The sequence below is a fragment of the Petaurus breviceps genome, unplaced genomic scaffold, assembly GCF_028583685.1.
Source record: "Petaurus breviceps papuanus isolate PSGF00001 unplaced genomic scaffold, PetGlider_PUasm1.0 90769, whole genome shotgun sequence".
Classification (NCBI taxonomy): Eukaryota; Metazoa; Chordata; class Mammalia; order Diprotodontia; family Petauridae; genus Petaurus; species Petaurus breviceps.
Genome location: NW_027187341.1, coordinates 17,811,978 through 17,832,710, shown reverse-complemented (window position 1 = coordinate 17,832,710; position 20,733 = coordinate 17,811,978). Strand labels below are relative to the sequence as shown.

General features: G+C 36.8%; 1 protein-coding gene across 1 annotated transcript in view; it reads left to right on the top strand.

Moving 5' to 3' along the window:
* LOC138146723 (cation channel sperm-associated targeting subunit tau-like) overlaps positions 1–20,733 on the top strand; it is a 123,378-nt gene that overhangs the window by 88,082 nt on the left and 14,563 nt on the right. Inside the window, exon 12 of the mRNA XM_069068824.1 lies at positions 18,776–18,819. Coding sequence (XP_068924925.1) covers positions 18,776–18,819 — 44 coding nt within the window. The remainder of the gene's footprint in view (positions 1–18,775; positions 18,820–20,733) is intronic.

Below are 20,733 nucleotides of genomic sequence, written 5' to 3'. Positions count from 1 at the left end.
AGGTAGAATCAATAAGATTTGACCACTGATTAGATATTGGGTGTGAATTTATAAAACAGGTCCTCCAATAATTCCTAGGTTACAAATTACTAGGTTACACCTCAAAAGAAATATGAAAGGTTGGATGAAGGGTAGGTTTCAAGAAGATAGTAACTAGTAATCTGTATGCCTATTTTCTCATCTTCATAATATATGAGAATGATCTATACATATTTCAAAGGATCCTTGATGAAAACATTAGAAGAGCAAAGGAGGGCTGTAACAAATTATTTTTTTCAGCAGTCCATGTCTTTACAGTTACCCAAAGGTACAATGAATGCAAGTTCTTGACATCTTTATTGTTTGTTGACTACAAAAAAAAGCACTTGACTCAACTGAGCAAAACAGCAGCCTTTAAAGGCTCTCTACCAACAATGAGTTGATTAATTATATGCTAAGATCATACAAGATTCCTTTATAAATAAAGTCACAGGGATAAATCAGGTGAATGAGTTATCTTCTGATTATGAGCTTCAGAGAGATGTCTGCTCACCAAAAGTGTTTGCCATGGAGCATACTTCAAATGGTATTACCATCTGGATGCTTCTTTTTGAAGAGGATACTGCACTGAATATCTCAAACTCCTTTATAAGGCCTTCCAAAAAAATCCATGGTTACACCAAGATTACTGAAGATGTAGCATCTGACCTCTCATATGTGGACCTCCAGAAAGTTATCTCAGATTCAAGGCCTTTTGTAGGCCATTGGCCTACTTAGATCCCCAAATCATTAGCCTCCATCAATGGCACTGCTTTTACAAATAACAAGAAGACACATTCATTTAAGGCAAAAAGCATTTCATTAAACATTAAACAACAAATTAAGTGACAAGAAAGAAATCCCCTCATGTACATATGCGATGCATTCTCCCATAAGTAACCATATCACTAATAGGGAAAGACATACATAGAATATGCATAATCAAAAGGCATGCATGAAAGGGCACACATACCAGGTACCCATCTCACCAGGGTGCATACATGTAGGATGTAGAAACACATATAATCTGGCTGCATATATCACCAATAAAAAGTATACTTCACATATTACAGGGCTGCTGGTGGTTTCTGGTGAAGCTTGCTGGTTTGTCTCTATTCTCTGTGCTGCATGTATGCCAGGAGTTTCTTTTTTTTTTAATTTTTTAAAAATTAATTTGTTTACTTTTAGTTTACAGGATTCAATTCCACAATTCCTTGAGTTTCACATTTTGTCCTCCTCCCTCCCCTCCCCCCCATGGCGGCTTATTATCAAGTATAGGATCTGTATATACTTTCACATTATACATTAGTCAGGTTATAAAGACAGATTGTATCAGATGGAATGAAAAATGGTAAAGAGGACATAAAACCAAACAAGAAAAGGAAAAAGATCAGGTATTTTGCTTCCATCTGAATATAAACTCAGTTCTTTCTAGTTCTTTCTCTGGATGCACATATTTCTCTCCATCATGAGTCTTTTGGGATTGACTTATATCACTGCATTGCTGAGAGGAGTCCAGTCTATCAAAGTTGATCATCACATATACGTTGTGTCTGTAATTGTGTACAAATTTCTCCTGGTTCTACTCTTCTCACTCAGCATCAGTTTGTATAAGCCTCTCCAGGTAAATATGAAGACCGTCTGCTCCTCATTTCTTATAGCACAATAGTATTCCATAACATGCATATACCACAACTTATTCAGCCATTCCCCAATTGATGGGCACCCCCTTAATTTCCAATTCTTTGCCACTACAAAAAGAGCTGCTATAAACATTTTTGTACATATGGGTGTTTCCCCCATTTCTATTATCTCTTTGGGATATAATCCTAGGAGTGGTATTGCTGAATCAAAGGGTATGAAAGTATTTATAGCCCTTTGGGCATAATTCCAGATTGCTCTCCAGAAAGGCCAGATCAGTTCACAACTTCACCAGCAATGCATTAAATGTGTTCCAATTTGCCCACATCCTCCCCAGCATTTATCGTTTTCCTGTTTTGTCATCTTAGCAAATCTGACTGGTGAGAGGTGGTACCTCAGAGTTGTTTTGATTTTCATTTCTCAAATCAATAGTGAATTAGAGCATTTCTTCATGTGCTTATAGATAGCTTTAATTTCTTTCTCTGAAAACTGCCTGTTCATATCCTTTGACCATTTATCAATTGGGGAATGACTTTGTATTCTTATAAATTTGACTCAATTCTCTGTATATTTTAGAAATGAGTCCTTTGTCAGAGACATAGGTTGTAAAGATTCTTTCCCAATTTCCCACCTCCCTCTTAATCTTGGTTACATTGGCTTTGTTTGTACAAAAGCTTTTCAATTTCATGTAGTCAAAATTATCCATTTTAAATTTTATAATGTTCTCTAATTCTTGGTTAGTCATAAAGTCTTTCCCTCTCCACAGTCTGATAGGTAAACTATTCCTTGTTTTAGGAGACTGCTTACAGTATCAACTTTTATACCTAGACCATGCACCCATTTAGACTTGATTTTGGTATATGCTGTTAGATAATGGTCTATGCCCAGTTTCTGCCATACTATATTCCAATTTTCCCAGCAGTTTTTGTCACATAGTGAGTTCTTATCCCAAAAACCAGGGTCTGGGGGTTTATTAAACAATATATTACTATAGTCAATGACTTCTGAATCTCATGTGCCTAATCTATTCCATTGATCCATTCCTCTATTCCTAAGCCAGTACCAAGTAGTTTTGATGACTGCTGCTTTATAATACAGATTGAAATCTGGTATAGCTAGTCCACCTTCCCTAGCATTTCTTTTCATTAATTCCCTTGATATTCTGGACCGTTTATTCTTCCAAATGAATTTTGTTACTATTTTTTCTAGCTCTATAAAGTAGTTTTTTGGTAAATTAATTGGTATGGCACTAAATATATAATTTAATTTAGGTAAAATTGTCATTTTTATTATATTAGCTCGACCCAGCCACGAGCAATTGATATTTTTCCAATTAGTTAGATCTGACTTTATTTGTGTGAAAAGTGTTTTGTAGTTGTGGTCATATAGGTCCTGGGTTTTTTTTGGCAGGTAGATTCCCAAATATTTTATAATGTTTACAGTAACTTTAAATGAGATTTCTCTTTCTATCTCTTGCTGTTGAATTTCATTGGAAATATATAGAAATGCCGAGGATTTATGTGGGTTTATTTTATATCCTGCAACTTTGCCAAATTTATTTATTGTCTCAAGTAGTTTTTTACTTGATTCTCTAAGATTCTCTATGTATATCGTCATATCATCTGCAAAGAGTGATAGCTTGGTCTCTTCTTTGCCTAGTTTGATTCCTTTGATTTCTTTTTCTTCTCTGATTGCTACTGCTAACATTTCTAGTACCAGATTGAATAAGAGGGGTGATAGTGGACACCCTTGTTTCACCCCTGATCTTATGGGAAATGCTTCCAGCTTCTCCCCATTGCATATAATACTTGCTGATGGCTTTAAATAGATGCTACCTATTATTTTAAGGAAGGCTCCATTTATTCCTATACTTTCTAATGTTTTTAATAGGAATGGATGTTGTATTTTGTCAAAAGCTCTTTCTGCATCTATTGAGATGATCATGTGGTTTCTGCTAGTCTTATTGTTGATATGATCAATTATACTGATGGTTTTCCTAATATTAAACCATCCTTGCATTCCTGGAATAAATCCTACCTGATCAAAGTGTATTATTCTTGAGATAAGTTGCTGTAGTCTTTTTGCTAGTATTTTATTTAGAATTTTTGCATCTATATTCATGGGGGATATTGGTCTATAATTTTCTTTCTTTTATCTCTTCCTGATTTAGGTATCAGAACCATATTTGTGTCATGAAAAGAATTTGGTAGGACTCCTTCTTCACTAATTTTCCAAAATAGTTTGTAGAATATTGGAATCAATTATTCTTTAAATGCTTGATAGAATTCATTAGTAAATTCATCTGGCCCTGGAGATTTTTTTTCCTAGGGAGTTGACTGATGGCTTGTTCAATTTCTTTTTCTGAGATGGGGTTATTTAAGTAATTTATTTCCTCTTCAGTTAATCTGGGCAATTTTTTTTTTTAAAGCAATCAGGGTTAAGTAACTTGCTCAAGGTTACACGGCCAGTTATTTCTGAGTGTGGTGCTAAGTATCTGAGCCTGCATTCGATCCCCCAGGTCATCCTGACGCTGGGGCCGGTGCTCTTACTCACTGAGCCACCTGGCATCCACTGGTTTTCAATATTTCTAATGTAGTATTTAATTGGGAATTTTGAATTTGTTTTTTTTCTAGGTTTTTCAATTGCATGCCCAATTTGTTGAGCTCCCTTTTCTCTAATTTAATCAGGTATGCACTCAGGGATATAAAACTTCTCCTAAGAACTGCCTTTAATGCATCCCACAAATTTTGGTATGTTGCATAATTATTTTCATTCTCTTGAATGAAATTACTGATTGTTTCTATAATTTCTTGTTTGACCCACTCATTCTTTAGGATTAAATTGTTTAATTTCCAGTTAGTTTTTAGTCTGTCTTTCCATGGCCCTTTATTGCATCATGATCTGAGAAGGATGCATTTAATATTTCTGCCTTACTGCATAGAATTGTGAGGTTTTTATGCCCTAGAATGTGGTCAGTTTTTGAGTATGTGCCATGATCTACTGAGAAGAAAGTATATTCCTTTTTATCCCCATTTAGTTTTCTCTGGAGATCTATCATACCTATCCTCTCTAAAATTCTCTTTACTTCCTTAACTTCTTTCTTGTTTATTTTTAGATTGGATTTATCAAGTTCAGAGAGGGGGAGATTAAGATCTCCTGCTAGTATAGTTTTGCTATACATTTCTTCCTCTAATTCCTTTACCTTCTCCTCTAGGATTTTGGATGCTATAGCACTTGGTGAATATATGTTAAGTAATGATATTGTTTCATTCTCGATGGTGCCTTTTTAACAGGACATAGTTTCCTTCCTTATCTCTTTTAATTAGGTCAATTTTTGATTTTGCTTTATCTGAGATAAGGATTGCTACCCCTGCATTTTTTACTTTAGCTCAAGCATGATATATTTTACTCCAGCCTTTTGCCTTTACTCTGAGTGTATTCCTCTGTTTCAGATGTGTTTCTTGTAAAGAGCATATTGTAGGATTATGATTTCTAATCCATTCTGCTATCTGTCTCTGTTTTATGGGAGAGTTCATTCTATTCACATTTACAGTTATGATTGTTATCTGTTTCTTTCCTGTCATCCCATTCCCTCCCCTGTTAATGCTCATATTTTCCCCCTTCTCCCTTTCCCTCCTTAATAGTTTTCCTTTTGACCACCATCTCCCTCAGTATTCCCTTATCAGCCCCCCTCCCTTTTCCTCCTCTTTCCCCTTACTTCTTCCCTCCCTACTAACCACCCCCTCACCCTTTCGTAGCCCTTTCCCTCTCCTACTGCCTGTAGGATATTTTTTATACTTAATGAAGTATGTTATTTCTTCTTTGTACCAAGAGTGACAGGAACAAATCTCATGAGAAGCTCCTCTCCCTCCCCTCTTTCCCTCTAAAATGATTCTTTTTGCATTTCTTCTCCATAGAGTCCTATGCTTAACTGGTTGTTATTCCCTCCTTGCACCAGAACCAATGAGGGAAAAGCTCATATGATTCTCATCTCCCTCCCTTCTTTTCCTCTGCTATACTGTTTTTATGCCTCTTTGTGTGGGATAATTTACCCTTTTCCACTTCATTTATTCCTCTTCTTCCATTGCAGTCCCTTTGTAGACCTTAATAAGATTTTTTTAATCCTCATTTTGTGTATTTTATACTCATAGCCTCTACTTGTCTATAACCAATTTGCTCTTATCAAATAGCAGGGTGTGTGTGTGTGTGTGTGTGTGTGTGTGTGTGTGTGTTTTCCTTGTTTACCTTTCTACGTCACTGTTGCATCTCGTAATTGGAGGTTGAATTTTCCATTGAGTTGTGGCTTTTTCTTCAGGAAGGTCTGGAACTCTGTTATATTATTGAATGACCATCTCTTTGTCTGGAAGAATACGCTCAGTCTCCCTGGGTATGTGACCCTTGGTTGTAACCCGAGCTCTTTTGCCTTCTGGAAAATTGTATTCTACTGCCTCCAATCTTTCAGTGTAGAGGCTGCCATATCCTGTGTGATCCTCACTGTGGACCTTCGATATTTGAATTGTTTCTTTCTGGCCACTTGAAGTATTTTCTCTTTTATCTGGTAGTTCTGGAGCTTGGCCACAACATTTAAAGGACTTTTCAATTTAGGATCTCTTTCAGCAGGTGTCTGGTGGATTCTCTCGATTTCTACTTTACCCTCAGGTTCTAGTATCTCAGGGCAGTTTTCCTTAACGAGCTCTTGGAGAATGTTGTCCAGGCTCATTTTTTCATCATGATTTTCTGGTAGGCCTACGATTCTCAAATTATCTTTCCTGGATCTGTTTTCCAGGTCAGTTATTTTTCCATTGAGGTATTTTACCTCTTTTTCTAATTTTTTATTCTTGTTGTTTTGTTTGACTAATTCTTGGTTCCTCATAGAGTTAATTTGTTTCAATTTGGTTGATTCTAGTTTTTAGCAAATCATTTTCCTTGGTTCATTTTTGGAACTCCTTTTCCATATCATACACTTTTCTTTTTAAAGAGATGTTTTCTTCATTATAATGTTTTTCTAATTCTGCAATTTTGGTTTTGAAAGAGTTATTCATTTTGTTTTCTATCTCTCTCATTCAGTTTTCAAAGTTCCTTTTGATCTCATCTAGGAGAGCCTTCTGTGTTTGGGACCCATTCCCTGTTGATGTTTCAGCTGTGGGTGTGGAGTCCACATAGTCTCCTTCTGAGTTTGGTTCCTCCCTCTGAGGATAGTAGGACTCCAGAGTCTTTGTCTTTGTAGTCTGCTTTCTACCCATTTTGAGGCAGGGCCCTAGCCATGCCCTTCCTCCAGGGATCCTAAGCCTTTACTATAGAGGGTTTTGCCCTGGGGCAAGAGTTACTATGTTTTAAGGGTCAGAGGGGGATTTGGAGCAAGTGAGGTTCACTCTGTCATCCTGGTCTTTGGAGGTACTGAAAGGGGCTTTTTAAAAAATTTCTGGGCTATGAAGTGGTAGCCCCAGGAGTGTTTGCTGTTCAGGAAAGGGGCCCCTGTATTTGCTTCTTACCTTGCTCTTTCCATTCTCAGCCCTTTGGTGATAGGCCTTTGTAGTGGTGGGACGACTTGCCCTCCAAGTTGATCAGGCCTCTTCCAGGCCTGCCTCTGTGTCTGTGGGCCATGCCTTCTGGACCTGCCTCTGCATCTCTAGCATAGGCTTTAAGAGTTCTACAATATGTATATTCAGAATCTTACTGGGGCTGGCTGGTCAGGAAAGAATCCAGAAGGCAAGATTGTAGGGCCTTGCTGACTGGCACATAGTAGACACTATATGAATATTAGTTATCCTCCTCCTCCTCCTCCTTCTCCTCGTTCTTCTAATTTCCCTCCAGTATGAGGAGTTTCTTCTTATGATCACTTCAGTTATTAATCCTCTTCAGGGCAGATTTGTATTTTCCATTGTCATCTTCTAGAGACACAGCAATCAGTAAGCCGCCCTCCAGAAGAAAAGGACAAATGCAGTTTTAGTGCATCTCCTAGAGCTACGTTCTACTCAGGAAAGCTACAATCAAAAGCTAACAAAGTTCTCATGTTAATATGAAGTCTACAGTATTCTCTATATGATCTGCTTCTATTCCTCTGCCTTTTCTCTGATCTTCTTAGTTTAATTTTAGTATGAGTTATAATTAGGAGTTGTTTTTAGTTTTTATCAAACCTGTTAGACCTGAAAGCTACAAAGGAGCTTAGAGATTGCTTTCAACCTTTTTCCAACATTTGTCCTTTATGATCTATGCAAATATCTGGGGTGAGGCTGGGTAGAAGTTCTGCCCCATTTCTTTCATTTACAAAATTGCTGTCTTTGCTCCTTGTTACCTTTCTTTACTGCATTCTGACCAGCACAAAAATACTGGTCTCTCTGCACTAGAAAAACTAAATGGTTGAAAAATGTCTATTTTCCAAACTTTGCCATGAAGTTTGCTGATCAATCTGCTATGTTAAGCACATGAGCATATATACCCATATACTGTGTATATACACAAACCATGTTTCCCCGATAATAAGACCTATCCCGAAAATAAGCCCTCCCCTTACTGTGTAAGATTCCTCTAAAATAAGCCCTCCCCCAAAAATAAGCCCTATTGAGATTGCTACTGTAGTGAAGGTGATCCCCTGAGCTACACGCTACATTACGGTACCCTCTGTATGCACCCCCCCCCCCCCGTGAAACGCATGCCTCGCTCTGAGCTGCATCCAATCAGAGCTGCAGCAGTGAGCGCGTCATCCTGTTCTTCCCCAGTGATTTGCTTATTGAATAAAGGTACATTTTTTTGTTCACATTTACCTGTTTATTAAAATTGCTGTCAATGTTCATTAAAATAAGCCCTCCCCTGAAAATAAGCGCTCTGGTGTTTTTCTGTCCAAAAAAATTAATAAGACAGTGTCTTATTATCGGGGAAACACGGTATGTGTGTATAGGTGGAAAGGCAGTGCAGATTAGCTATTAATGGGACCCTGAAGTTAATAGAAAGAAGGTAGTAGGCTTACTTTTGCATTTGGGAAGTTGAACATTGCTTTTAATGATCCTGAGCTTCTGCTTGGGAAAAATGAAAACAAAAAAATTTTGTCTCTTAAATAATAAATGTAGAAATTTTCCCCCTCGTTTCAAATCTTGGACGACAGTCTCTGAAGAACCAAAGTTGTAAGTGACCCAAAGGACAGTGGTGAGACACAAGGCAAGGGAATATTGGAAACAGCATATTTCCAATGATGACTTATGCAGAGAAAGTATTACAATGGATTTCACTGAAAAAAATGTGTGATTGGAAGAGGTAAGCCGGTTATGTAGCAAGCATGATGAATACAGTATGAACAGCCTGAATACCAAATTTGTACCAATGTAAAAATATACCTAGGAAGGCTTCTAAGATGTTTGGTGCTTTGGCTGCAAAGAACGTGAGAAAACCTGGACAAGATAGGAAGGCAAGGGCAGTGTGTGGTCTATACTGATGGAAGAGATACATACACATCAATGAGATTGCAGATTCATGGAAATTTTAAAGTGTTTTAAATGTGAAATGTACTTTAAAAAGGAAATTAGATATAGATATTCCTTTCAGGCATCTAGAATAATTTAGTAAATTTAATATTATTTTAATTCAACAAACAATTCAATAGACATTTCAAAGTGCCTATTATGCACTGTGCAAAATATTGGGGATGGCAAAGTACAGCAATTTAAATGTTATATGATCTCTGGCCTCAAGGAACTTATAATTTAATTAAAGAAATATAATATGTGGCCATATGAGTATGACAAAATATAAATAACAGAGGAGAAATGTAGAAAATGTACTATAAAAATTAGAAAAAGATCACTAGGGAGATCAGTCTAAGCTTCATGAAGGATATGACACCTGAATTTGGTCTTTAAGCAGAGAAAAAAATTATAATACAAAAAAATGGATAGAAAATGTTTTCCCTTCATAAGGCACATCCTGCACAAAAGTGTACAAGCAGGAAAAGATTGAGAGAAGTTTCCCATTTGGCTGAATCACAGATTGCATGAAGGATGAATAGTATGAAATAAGGCTGAAAAGGGAGATTGATCCTAGAATGTGGAAAGTAAAGAAGACCAAATAAAGCAGTTTGGTTGTTGTTGTTATTTAAGTAGACAATGAGAAGATAATAAAGATTTTTGAGTGGAAGAGTCATCTGATGAGACCTGTGTATCTTAACAGATTAATTTTTAGAGATGGTAAAAAGATGGTCTTTTTAGGACCTATAAAACTAGTGCAGGAGTAGAGTGAGGAGTAGGTGTTATTGGAGAGCAAAGGACATATTCATTTTAGAGGTTGGTGTAATGGGAATGTAAATTTTTAAGATCTTCCCTGCCCCTAGGCTAAAGTGCACCTGGAGTCTGGGGTGGGAGGCTTGTTTTACAGTAGATATTTCTTGATTGGCCAGTGAGTCAATAAGGTTGTTACATTCTCTGAGCCAGGAGAAGGCTATATAAGCCCTCATGTGTAGCTTTGTTTTGGGGCTCACTTTGAGAAGTGTTCTGTGATTTGATCAGATGAAACTCTGGGAAGCCAGTTGTTGAGAGGCCTCCCCCCCTTTGGAAAACCCAGATGTTGATTTGGTATGGATGTAATGGTTGGACAGTTTGAAAATGTCTACTTGATCTGTTTCTCTGTCTTGATAATTCTGTCAGTATACTCTGAACTTTTTCCCCTGAACTAGGTAAACGATACATATTTGACTGATTAAAGTAAGCTTGTTAACCCATTTTGAGTTGCTTTCCTTTAACAAAGCAGATCCAAGAACCTGTGCTGGCAGCCACCCTGGGGATGATGGGGTGCTTGCTGATACAGTTGGATAAATCAGAAATATTGTTTCACTATTTGTTGCAGTAAATTTGATAGGAGTTGGCAGTTGATTCCATGGGTGAGGTAAGAGGAAGGGAAGAGTTAAAGATGGTTTTAATCTTTTAACGATCCTGATGTTCCACTCAAATCCATAAATACACACCAGCAGTCACAAAGATAGCTATGAAGCAGATTGAAAATCATATAATTCAAACATGATAAATTTATCATGATCTATTTTCTTTACTGATGACAATGAATCTGTGAATTGGTCCAACTATTCTGGAAAATTTAGACCTAAAAGTCAACAAATTGTGCATACCTTTTGACTACTAGGCTTATACTTAAAGTAAAAGTAGGTAGAGAATAATTTATAATAGTTCTTTTAGTAGAATCAAAAATATAGAAAATAAGGGGATGTCGATTCTATTAAGCAGTGGCTAAACAAATTATGATATTATTATAATAGAACATTATCGTAGCATAAGAAATTATGAAATGGGATTGATGGGGGCATGGCAATAGGTTTTACAGGGGCTCTGAGGACCAGAGTTCCTGCTGTGCAGTCTGGAATGAATTCAGTAGGCCCAAGCAATCTTGAAGTCAGGATTATAAAAGTTTATTGTTATGCTTTACAACGGGCAGGGGTTCTTAGGGAACCTGCAAACTTAAAGAAGTCACAGGTATGGTTTTAAGGAGTCAAGACAGTAAATCAGATGTCAATTATGCTAACTAGGTGAGTAAGGGTGGGATTAGGGAGGAGTTAAGGAGTGGTCAGTGCTTAAAGGAACATGCACTTTTAATGTCAACTGCACAGGCATACTGCCCATAATTCACTGGGAAATAGCCCAAGGGGGGGCTACCTGAAGGTGTGGTTTTAGGCTTGAAACATCACTAAGTCAGCTAGCGGTCAAGGCTGACTGAGAAGTGCCTAGCCTGCCACCCATCAGTGTCAGGTTTGACAAGATGGATGTTGGGAACCAAGGCTAATGGAGACTCAGTATGTGTATAATTGGCTAAGGGGTTAACCTATAGATAGTGCATTGAAGGATTCACAGATGCAGCTGGCCATTATACTAAGTTGAGATAACATTTGCCTAAGCTAAAATGTTTATAGAAGGTTTAGTGAAGGATTCATAGGTGTAGCTTATTATTGTTCCAAGAAGAAATAAACAGTTCATGAGTTGTTGCTTGGCAGAGTGCTGGCAGGGGGAAGGGGCAGAGTTAATGCTCTGAGGCTGGGGAGTGGGGTGGAATGTGATTTTACAGACTGGTTTTACAAATTGATTTTACAAACTGATGTTACAAACATAGACACTCCAAGCACCTCATCAGGATGATTTCAGAGAAATCTGTGAAGATGTATGAACTGCTACAAGTGAAGTGAGCAGAACCAAGAGAACAATTTATATAATAGCTACATTATAATAAAAAAACAGTTTTGAAAATATTATCCTTATTCAGTAATCAACTATAAATCCAGAGAATTGAAACATGCTACCCACCTCCTGACAAATGATGGATTCAAGAGGCAGAATTAGACATACATTAAACATATTGTATGGGAATTCATTTTAATTGACTATGCATATTTGTTACAAGAACTTTGTTTTTCTTTTTCTCTCAGCAGTAGGGGTGGGATGATGAAAGAGTGTAGAGGCAGTGTTATAAAAAAGAAAGAAAAGAGTCATTGAGTGAGCAATCATCTTTTTTTAATGTAGAAATGAGAACAGAAAGAAGGGTAAAACAAAATATAGATAAGGAGGACAGCTTTGAAAGCTACTTTAAAAGAAAAACAATTGCTTATAATAAAGGTAATACAACTTTCATCAACAACGGTCTTTTGTTATGAATATGAAAATATTCATTATATTTGGTGTTTATGTTCAGAATTTTAAAAAAAGACAGTGATCCCTCTCTATATCAGATGTATGATATAGAAGGAAGAAATGGCACTTAAAAAAATAAAATCCAGGGGGCAGCTAGGTGGTGCAGTGAGTAAAGTGCCAGCCCCCAGAGTCAGGAGGTCCTGAGTTCGGTTCCACCTCAGACACTTAACACCCACACAAAAAAATTTGCCGTGTAACCTTGGGCAAGTTACTTAACCTCAACTGCCCTCCATAAGGCAAAAAATAAAAAAATAAAATAAAATCCAGTGAAGTGCCCATAGCTGACTAGAGACAACACAGTTTTAAAGACATATGAGATTAATTTTCAAGAAATCTCAGTGACCAAAACACTAAAACCATGGAAGAAAATCATGGATGATATTATTGCCCAAAAAAGACACCTGAGAAGACATCAATAATCTTTGTCCCATATGTCTTATCTCTGTAAAATTTTCATGAGAATATGTATGATTTATTGAGCATATATTTGAAGAAAATATGAGAGGGCAATAGACAGATTATATAGCAGACACATATAGCAATTTGTTTGGAAAATATGTGAGGGTTTTAGTGGACTTAAAGTTCAATATGAGTAAGCTGTTTGATGAGGTAGCTCCCCCCACCCAAAAAAATGCTGTGGGGTAGGGTGGAGTATATAGCTTCCATGATTAAGGAGGTGATAGTTCTTTTGTACTCTGCCATGGTTAGACCACTTCTAGAATATTATGTTAAGTTCTGAAAACCTCAGTTTATGAAGGATCTTGAGAAACTAGAGAGCTTACAGAGGAGGGACATCTGTATATAATGTGGAGATTTAGTTCAGATGAGGTTTGGTTGAAGGTACTGACTTTGTGGAACCTGGTTGAAGAGAAGACTCAGGAAGGACATGATGGCTATTTTTAAGAATTTGAAGGATTATCATATAGAAGAAGTATTCGACTTATTCTGTTTGCTCCCAGAGAGCAGAACCAAGAGTAATGAGTAGAATTTGCAAAGGGACAAATTTAGGTTTGATTTCAGAAAAAAGTAAAAAAAAAAAAAACCTTGCTAATAACGTCATGATACTTTCTCCCTCTTTGGAAGTCTTCAAGCAGAGGCTTGATGATCACTTGTTGGGTAACCTATATTAGGGGTTCCTTTTGGTTATGTCCCAAATGGCTTCTGAGGCCTTTGCCACCTTTTCTATTAGTTCTTTCTACCAGCAAGTCATTTAAAAGTTTTGGCTGTTCTCACTAGTTTTCAGTCTAAAGCTGCTTTAGGGATGGACCTTTGCCCCCTGAACTACTCAAAGTTGTATCAGTTTTTAAAAGTCTGTCTTTCACTTTTCAAGATAATGTTTTCCTTGTTTGGACACTGATATTTGGATCCAACCTTTTTTTTTTTCTATAGTTTACTTTTATTCTTGTTAGTTTTTTTATGTTCTATTCTATTTATATCATATTCTATCTCATTTTGTTCTTTTCTTATTTTTGGAGAAAAAAAATCTTGTGAAATTCCAATTAGTTCTCTTGAACATGTGATATCTTTCTTCTTGACATCTTATAGGTCATTACCACATTGTTATAATGTTGAAACTTAACAAAGATTTGTCTGGGTGAACTTACTATTGTATTTTTCTTTGTCATGTGTTCTGAATTATGAATCTGATCCTGGTTTTCAGCATTTGGAGTAATGTTTTTATACAGTTTGCTGAGATATAATGACTATATTCATTTTCCCACTTTTGGAGAGGTTTTATAATTTTAATTTTATAACTTTTTATAATTTAAAAAATTTCTTTTTGTTCCTCCCTAAATCTTTTACTTCTATTTGTATTACTTACAGATCTTTTTCTAACTGAGTAATTTGCTGGGATTTTTTTCCCCTAATTTTAACTGATCCTTCTGCCATTCTGTCCTCAAGTTTAAAAAGATACACTTAAAAAAATAATTCCATTTATACTCTTGATGCACAAAGAAGCTGGTGTTAATAATGATTTCCATGTTTCTCCACTTGTTAAAGAGGAACAAGTGTTTGCTGAAAGGGACGATTTCTGGGTTCTTTTGGCATTCTGTTCTGGCAATTGTTTTACATCCCATGAAATAAAAAAGTAGCTAATAAATGATAATCTATCATAGCTGTCTCTTGAGAATAGACATTTTTTACTAGTTCTCTTTGCTAACCCAACTGCCCTATTCTCAGTTTGCAGGATCAAGTCATGTAAAATCAAGCATTTATTAAGTATCTACTAAGTATCTATCAGGCACTGTTCTAAACTTTGATGCTACAAAAAAAAGGCAAAAGACAGTTCTTACTCTCAAGGAGTTCACAATCTAATAGGAGTGATTACATGCAAATTATGTACAAATAAGATACATATAGGGAAAAATATAAATATTTGACAAAGGGAAGGCCCTGACATAAAGGGGACTTGGAAACACTTCTTATGAAAGATGATCTTTTAGATAAGATTTGATGTGAACCACAGAGGCCAGGAGGCATGGATAAGGAGGAAAATTATAGGCATAGGGGATAGCCAGTGAAAATGCCTGGCATTGGGAGATGAAGTATCTTATATGAGTAACAATAAGGAAACCAATATCACTGTGGGTTATATAGTATGTGGAGGAGAATTAAGTATAAGAAGACTAGAAAGTTAGGAAGGAGCAAGGTTATGAAGAACTTTAAATACTGAGGACTTTATATTTGATCCTGGAGGCCTGATAGGCTGTTACTGGAATTGATTTGTAAAAGGGTGTGATATGGTTATATTTGCACATTAGAAAGATCAATTTAATAACAGAGTAGAGGATAGACTGGAGTGAGAAGGTCCTTGCCACAGGGAAACCAACCAGAAAGACATTACAATAATCCATGTGACGAGGGCCTGCACTGGAGGTAGTAGTGTCAGAGGAGAGATGTTATGAAGGTAAAGAAGAGGATGATCTATAGTGTCAAAGGCTACAAAGAGGTCAAGAAGGATGAAGATTGAGAAAAGGCTACAAGATTGGCAATTTAAAGATCAATAGCGGGGCAGCTAGGTGGTGCAGTGAGTAAGAGCGCAGGCCCCGGAGTCGGGAGGACCTGGATAGGTTCTGTCCTCAGACACTTAACACCCACATAAAATAACTGGCCGTGTAACCTTGGGCAAGTTACTTAACCCCAATTGCTTTGGAAAAAAAAAAGAAAAATAAATAAAAAATAAAAGATCAATGGTAACTTTAGAGAGAGCAGTTTTGATTGAATGATGAAGTTGAAAGTCAGAATGATAGCTCAGACGAAAGTAAGAAGGGGAAAAAAGCATAGATTATAAATGGACTTCTAAAGAAATTTAGCTACAATAGGGAAAAGATATGGGACAATAACTAGTGGGGATAGACAGATTAAGTGAGATTTTTTGAGAACGAGGGAAGATATGCCTATATTTGCGGGTAGTAATTTTAGTAGTTTTATTTTCTCTAGTTTTGTTTAGCTGCATGTCAGTAGGAACAAAGGCAATGTATGGTGGGAATCATCCAAGGCAAGGAAAGATAGGTAATAAGATGAAGGGGCACAGGACTCAAGAGAAAAAGTATAGTGTTCTTTTTTAATTAAAATTTTTTTTAAAAAAGATGCCAAGATGGCAGAGTAAAAGCAGGGATTTCCTTGAATTCTCCACCAAAACTCCTCCAAATACCTGTAAAAAATGACTCTAAACAAATTCTAGAGCTGTGGAACCCACAAAATGACAAAGGGAAACAAATCTCCAACCCAAGACAGCCTAGAAGGTCAAAAAGAAGGGTCTGTTGCACCGAGCTGGGAGTAGAGTGCAGCCCAGCATGGGCCGAGCCAGCATAGATGAGCCAGAAAGGCCTTGGGACTGAATCACTAGCAGCTGTGGCAATATCCAGACTTCTCGGCTCACAAATGCCAAGGACAGCTTAGAAGGTCAGTGGGAAAACTCTGTCAGAACTGAGTGAGAGACAAGCTGGTCCAGTCCCACCCCCAGGGCAGCAGAGCTGATAGTGGCAGAAGTCGTGACAGTGGCAGTGGCTGCTTCTGGAGCTCCCAGCCTACAGATGGTGTGGGGATTGAGCAGCCATTCAGAGATTATAGGGATCTCTTTGCTGGCACTGAGGCAGGATTCTTTTGCTTTGCCCTGCTTGGATATGGGTTGCACAGCTGGGTGGCGGTCCAGGGGTGAGGAGGAGACCTAGTGTGGTAGAGTTTGTGGTGCAGTGGAGAAAGAATCCTCGTGACAGTTCCAAGACAGAAAAGAATGCTTGTGGTCTCTCACAGACTAGAGCATAGATCAGAAAAAGAATGAACACCTCTCCTTTGGTCATACTACCTCGGAAGAACTGAAAATTTACAGATGCCTAGAAGTATCTCTGAAAACAGCTGCATATTTAAAGGAGAGTACTACTTTAAACAAAGAATTAGAAAGTCAAGTATTTGACTGGGAAAATGAGCAAACAGCAGCAAAATACTCAGACTATAAAATCTTACTTTGGGGGCAGCTAGGTGGTACAGTGAATAGAGCACCGGCCCTGGAGTCAGGAGAACCTAAGTTCAAATCAGGCCTCAGACACTTGACACACTTACTAGCTGTGTGACTTTGGGCAATTCACTTAACCCCAATTGCCTTGCCTTCCCCCCTCCAAAAGAAAAAAAAATCTTACTTTGGTGACAAAGAAGATCAAAACATACAACCAGAAGAAGACAACATCCAGAACCTCCAAGAAAAATATGAATTGGTCTCAGGTCATGGAAGAGCTCACAAAAGGATTCTGAAAATCAAGTAAGAGAAGTAGACACAAAATTGGGAAGAGGAAAGAGAGTGATGCAAGAAAATCATGAAAAAAGAGTCAACAGATAGAGCTGGATAGAAAATTTGTATACACACATACACACACAGTGAGTTGAATATGAAGGAATATCTAAAAAATAAAATTAAAGGGTGAGAGAGGAATACATTGGGAGAAGGAGAAAAGGATAGATAGAATGGGGTAAATTATCCCACATAAAAGAGGCAAGAAAAAGCTTTTACAATGGAGGAGAAGAGGGGGGAGGTGAGAGGGAATAAGTGAACTCTCACTGGATTTGGCTTAAGGAGGGAATAATATACACAATTGGGTATCTTACCCTACATAAAAGTAGGGGGAAGGGGACAAGAGGGGGGGGATGATGGAAGGGCAGACTGGGAGAGGGGGTAGTTGGAAGCAAACACTTTTGAAAAGGGACAGGGCCAAAGGAGAGAATAGAATAAATGGGGGGCAGGATAGGATGGAGGGAAATACAGTCTTTCACAACATGACTATTATGGAAATGTCTTGCATACCTATACATGTACAACCTATATTGAATTGCTTGCCTTCTCAATGAGGGTGGGTGGGGAGGGAAGAAGGAAGAGAATTTGGAACTCAAAAGTTTTAAAAACAAATGTTAAAAATTGTTTTTACATGCAACTGGGAAATAAGATGTACAGGAAATGGGGTATAGAAATCTATTTTGCCCTAAAATAAAGTGAGGGGGATAAGGGGGAGGGGGCTGAGAGAGGGGAGGGCAGACTGAGGGAAGAGGTAATCAGAATGCATGCCATCTTGGAATGGGGGAGGGGAGAGAATTTGGAACTCAAAATCTTGTGGAAGTGAATGTTGAAGACTGAAATAAATAAATTACTAAAAAAAGAAAAAGAATCTTGAAGACTGCCATATCCTCAAAAAAAATTTTAACTATGACATAAATATGCAATGTAATTTTCAACAAGTGATGCAAGTTACCAAGAATCTGCTTGCATATGACATGTTTTCCTAGCAGGCAGGCATGTGCACCATCCAGCAGCTATTAGCCTACCTCATTTGGATAACAAACAGAGAAGAAAAAGATTTTAAGATCACTATATTGTATCTTTCCTTCCCATAAAGTATTCCTTATTGATATATTTTGCCCCTTTGGCCTTCTTCCCTCAATCCTTCACATTTTTTTCTAACCTTCTCAAATGTTTTTCTTTCTCCAAAAATAATTTTTTTAATCTATTTATTTACTAAACCACATATTCATTATATTTGCAGTGATATTTTGTACTGGTTTCATTAGCATCACCTAAATGAGCCTCTCTTCTTTATCTTCTTTTTGTTTCCATCTACCTTTCCTGAATGATAGTAATCCTGACACTGACAGTTCTCTTTCCTCTTGATGCAAAAGATACATTACTTATCTCCTTGTCTTACTTACATGGGCTTATCTGAAATCTGATTACTATAAAAATCTATAACTATATCTATATAGATATAGATATACCTTTACTTCCTTTATAAGATTTCCCATCAATCCAGAGATTTACTTGACTAATTTGGGCAATTTCAAGATCATTATATTTGCTGCTTTGAACATCTAGCAAAAGAAGATTTTATATATGTTTTCAGTATAGGTATTATTGGCTGTTATAGAGTAAAATGTTTCTATTCTTTTCTTGGCAGAATTCTCACTTAAAAAGCAACAAGATAAATCTCTTCAATCTGAGGTAAAGGGTACATGTCCTAATAAAAGTCTCTCTTTAAACAAAAGAATAAAATGTTTATGAATAGAAAGGGGTAATATCCAAAAAGGTATCACCTTTTACACAGTAAATATAGTGATTTTTTTTTTAGTGAGAATATCTGTATAATTAAATATGTTATAGTGGTGTCCTGGAATAGTTTGGAGTAGGACTTCCATCCTCAAACCATAGAAAAAAGAGGCACAGCTCTTATGCATAATAGATTTTAAGGTGGGATTCTAAGAATAAGCCACTAATCCTTATCAAACACAGATCCAGGGTTCTGAAAAGCAATGCTTATTCAATCTCCTTCTATTGCTTTCAAACTCCATTATAATAGCAACTTTAGCAGCTGCTTTAGCACTCTCACAGGATTAAAGACAGTTATGAACTTACTCTGGGTATCTCCAAATATGTGTGTAAATGAATACTAAAAACAGTAACATATTCTATTCATTAGAAATTTAAGTACTACAAAAAATAAAACTTGCATTATATAGAGTTGGGTATATTTGTATGGTTTGGGCCAAGTCAAATATAGTCCTCATTTATTTTCTTTGTATAAAATATCTTCATCATCATGAAGGTTTGAGAGTAACTCTAGCAATAAGTGATGCTGATCCTTAACCAGAAGATAGTAGATATGGAAGGGTAGATGCCAAAAGAAAATTTTTTAAAAGTGAAGTTATATATCATACCAATGGGCAAGATCACTAGATCACTGTGTCTTTGAAAAGGCAACCTCCAAAAATTAGCTTATGGAAAAGCTAGACTTTCAGACAGAGAAAGATGGATACAGAGAGACAGAAAAGAGATCGCAAGAAAGAAAAAAATTAGGAAGGGAGGAATGAGAAATTATTAATAAATAGACTCTCAGGTCTAAATCCTAAGTGACTAAGGGAATAAAAGGACAACTAGAGCCATAATATCCAAAGAAAGCATATGAGGGTAGGTAAGTAGGTTCAGACTCCTAGTTTTACAACTATGATACAAATTATATCATATAAATAATTAAAACTTATACTTACATTTCTCTATGGAAAGTCTGCACTTATGTAGTACTCTGTTATCCAAGGATTTTTTACTTAAAAACATATTTTACAGAATTTCAGATTTATAAAATTGATTAAAATGCAGCATATTCATTTTCTAGAGCCCAAAATCTTGAATTAAAAACATTTTCATGTGGCAGCCACTGAATTGTGATTTTGAAATTCTTGATATTTGAGATACAGTTTGAAATCAGATCACTAGAAAAATAAGGGAAGTAGTTTAGAAATATACTGCAAAGTTCTTCCTAAGTACGTTGAGTAGTACAAAATAGTATGCCAACCTCTTAGTTTCCTCCTCATCAAAAGTTTTCACTGTAATTTATTGGGAGATTTTTTCCCATAAAAACAGTATTCTAATTTTATATGGAAAATTAGCAGAAAAATAGGATTCATTTATCAGAAATTTCACTCAACAGCTAAGTCTGTTAAACTATATCTCACAAAGCAAGGTATTCCCCTAGCCTGACAAAGACTAAAATACCGTTTTCAACTTTGGAGGGTTATGTTATACCATTTGTCATTTGGTTATTCAAACTGGAATAACATTCCTCTATAGAAAGAATTTATGCATAGTGATTTGATTCTCAGGCCAGCTGTAAAGATCTGTACACGTGAAGTACCATAATTCACTAACCTAATCAATAACGATAAGGCACCTATCAAGAAATGCTCCAAATTGGGTGCCAAGCGCATATTCCCCACTCCTCACCCACCCCCTCCTTCCCTCAGCTATAGACCATGGCCTGGGACAGGGACTCCACACTATGGGGGTTGGGAAGGGGGAGGGGGTGGGGTAGGATGAGACATGAAAAGTGTCCTGGGGGTAAGGGATTGTAGGGGCCTGGGA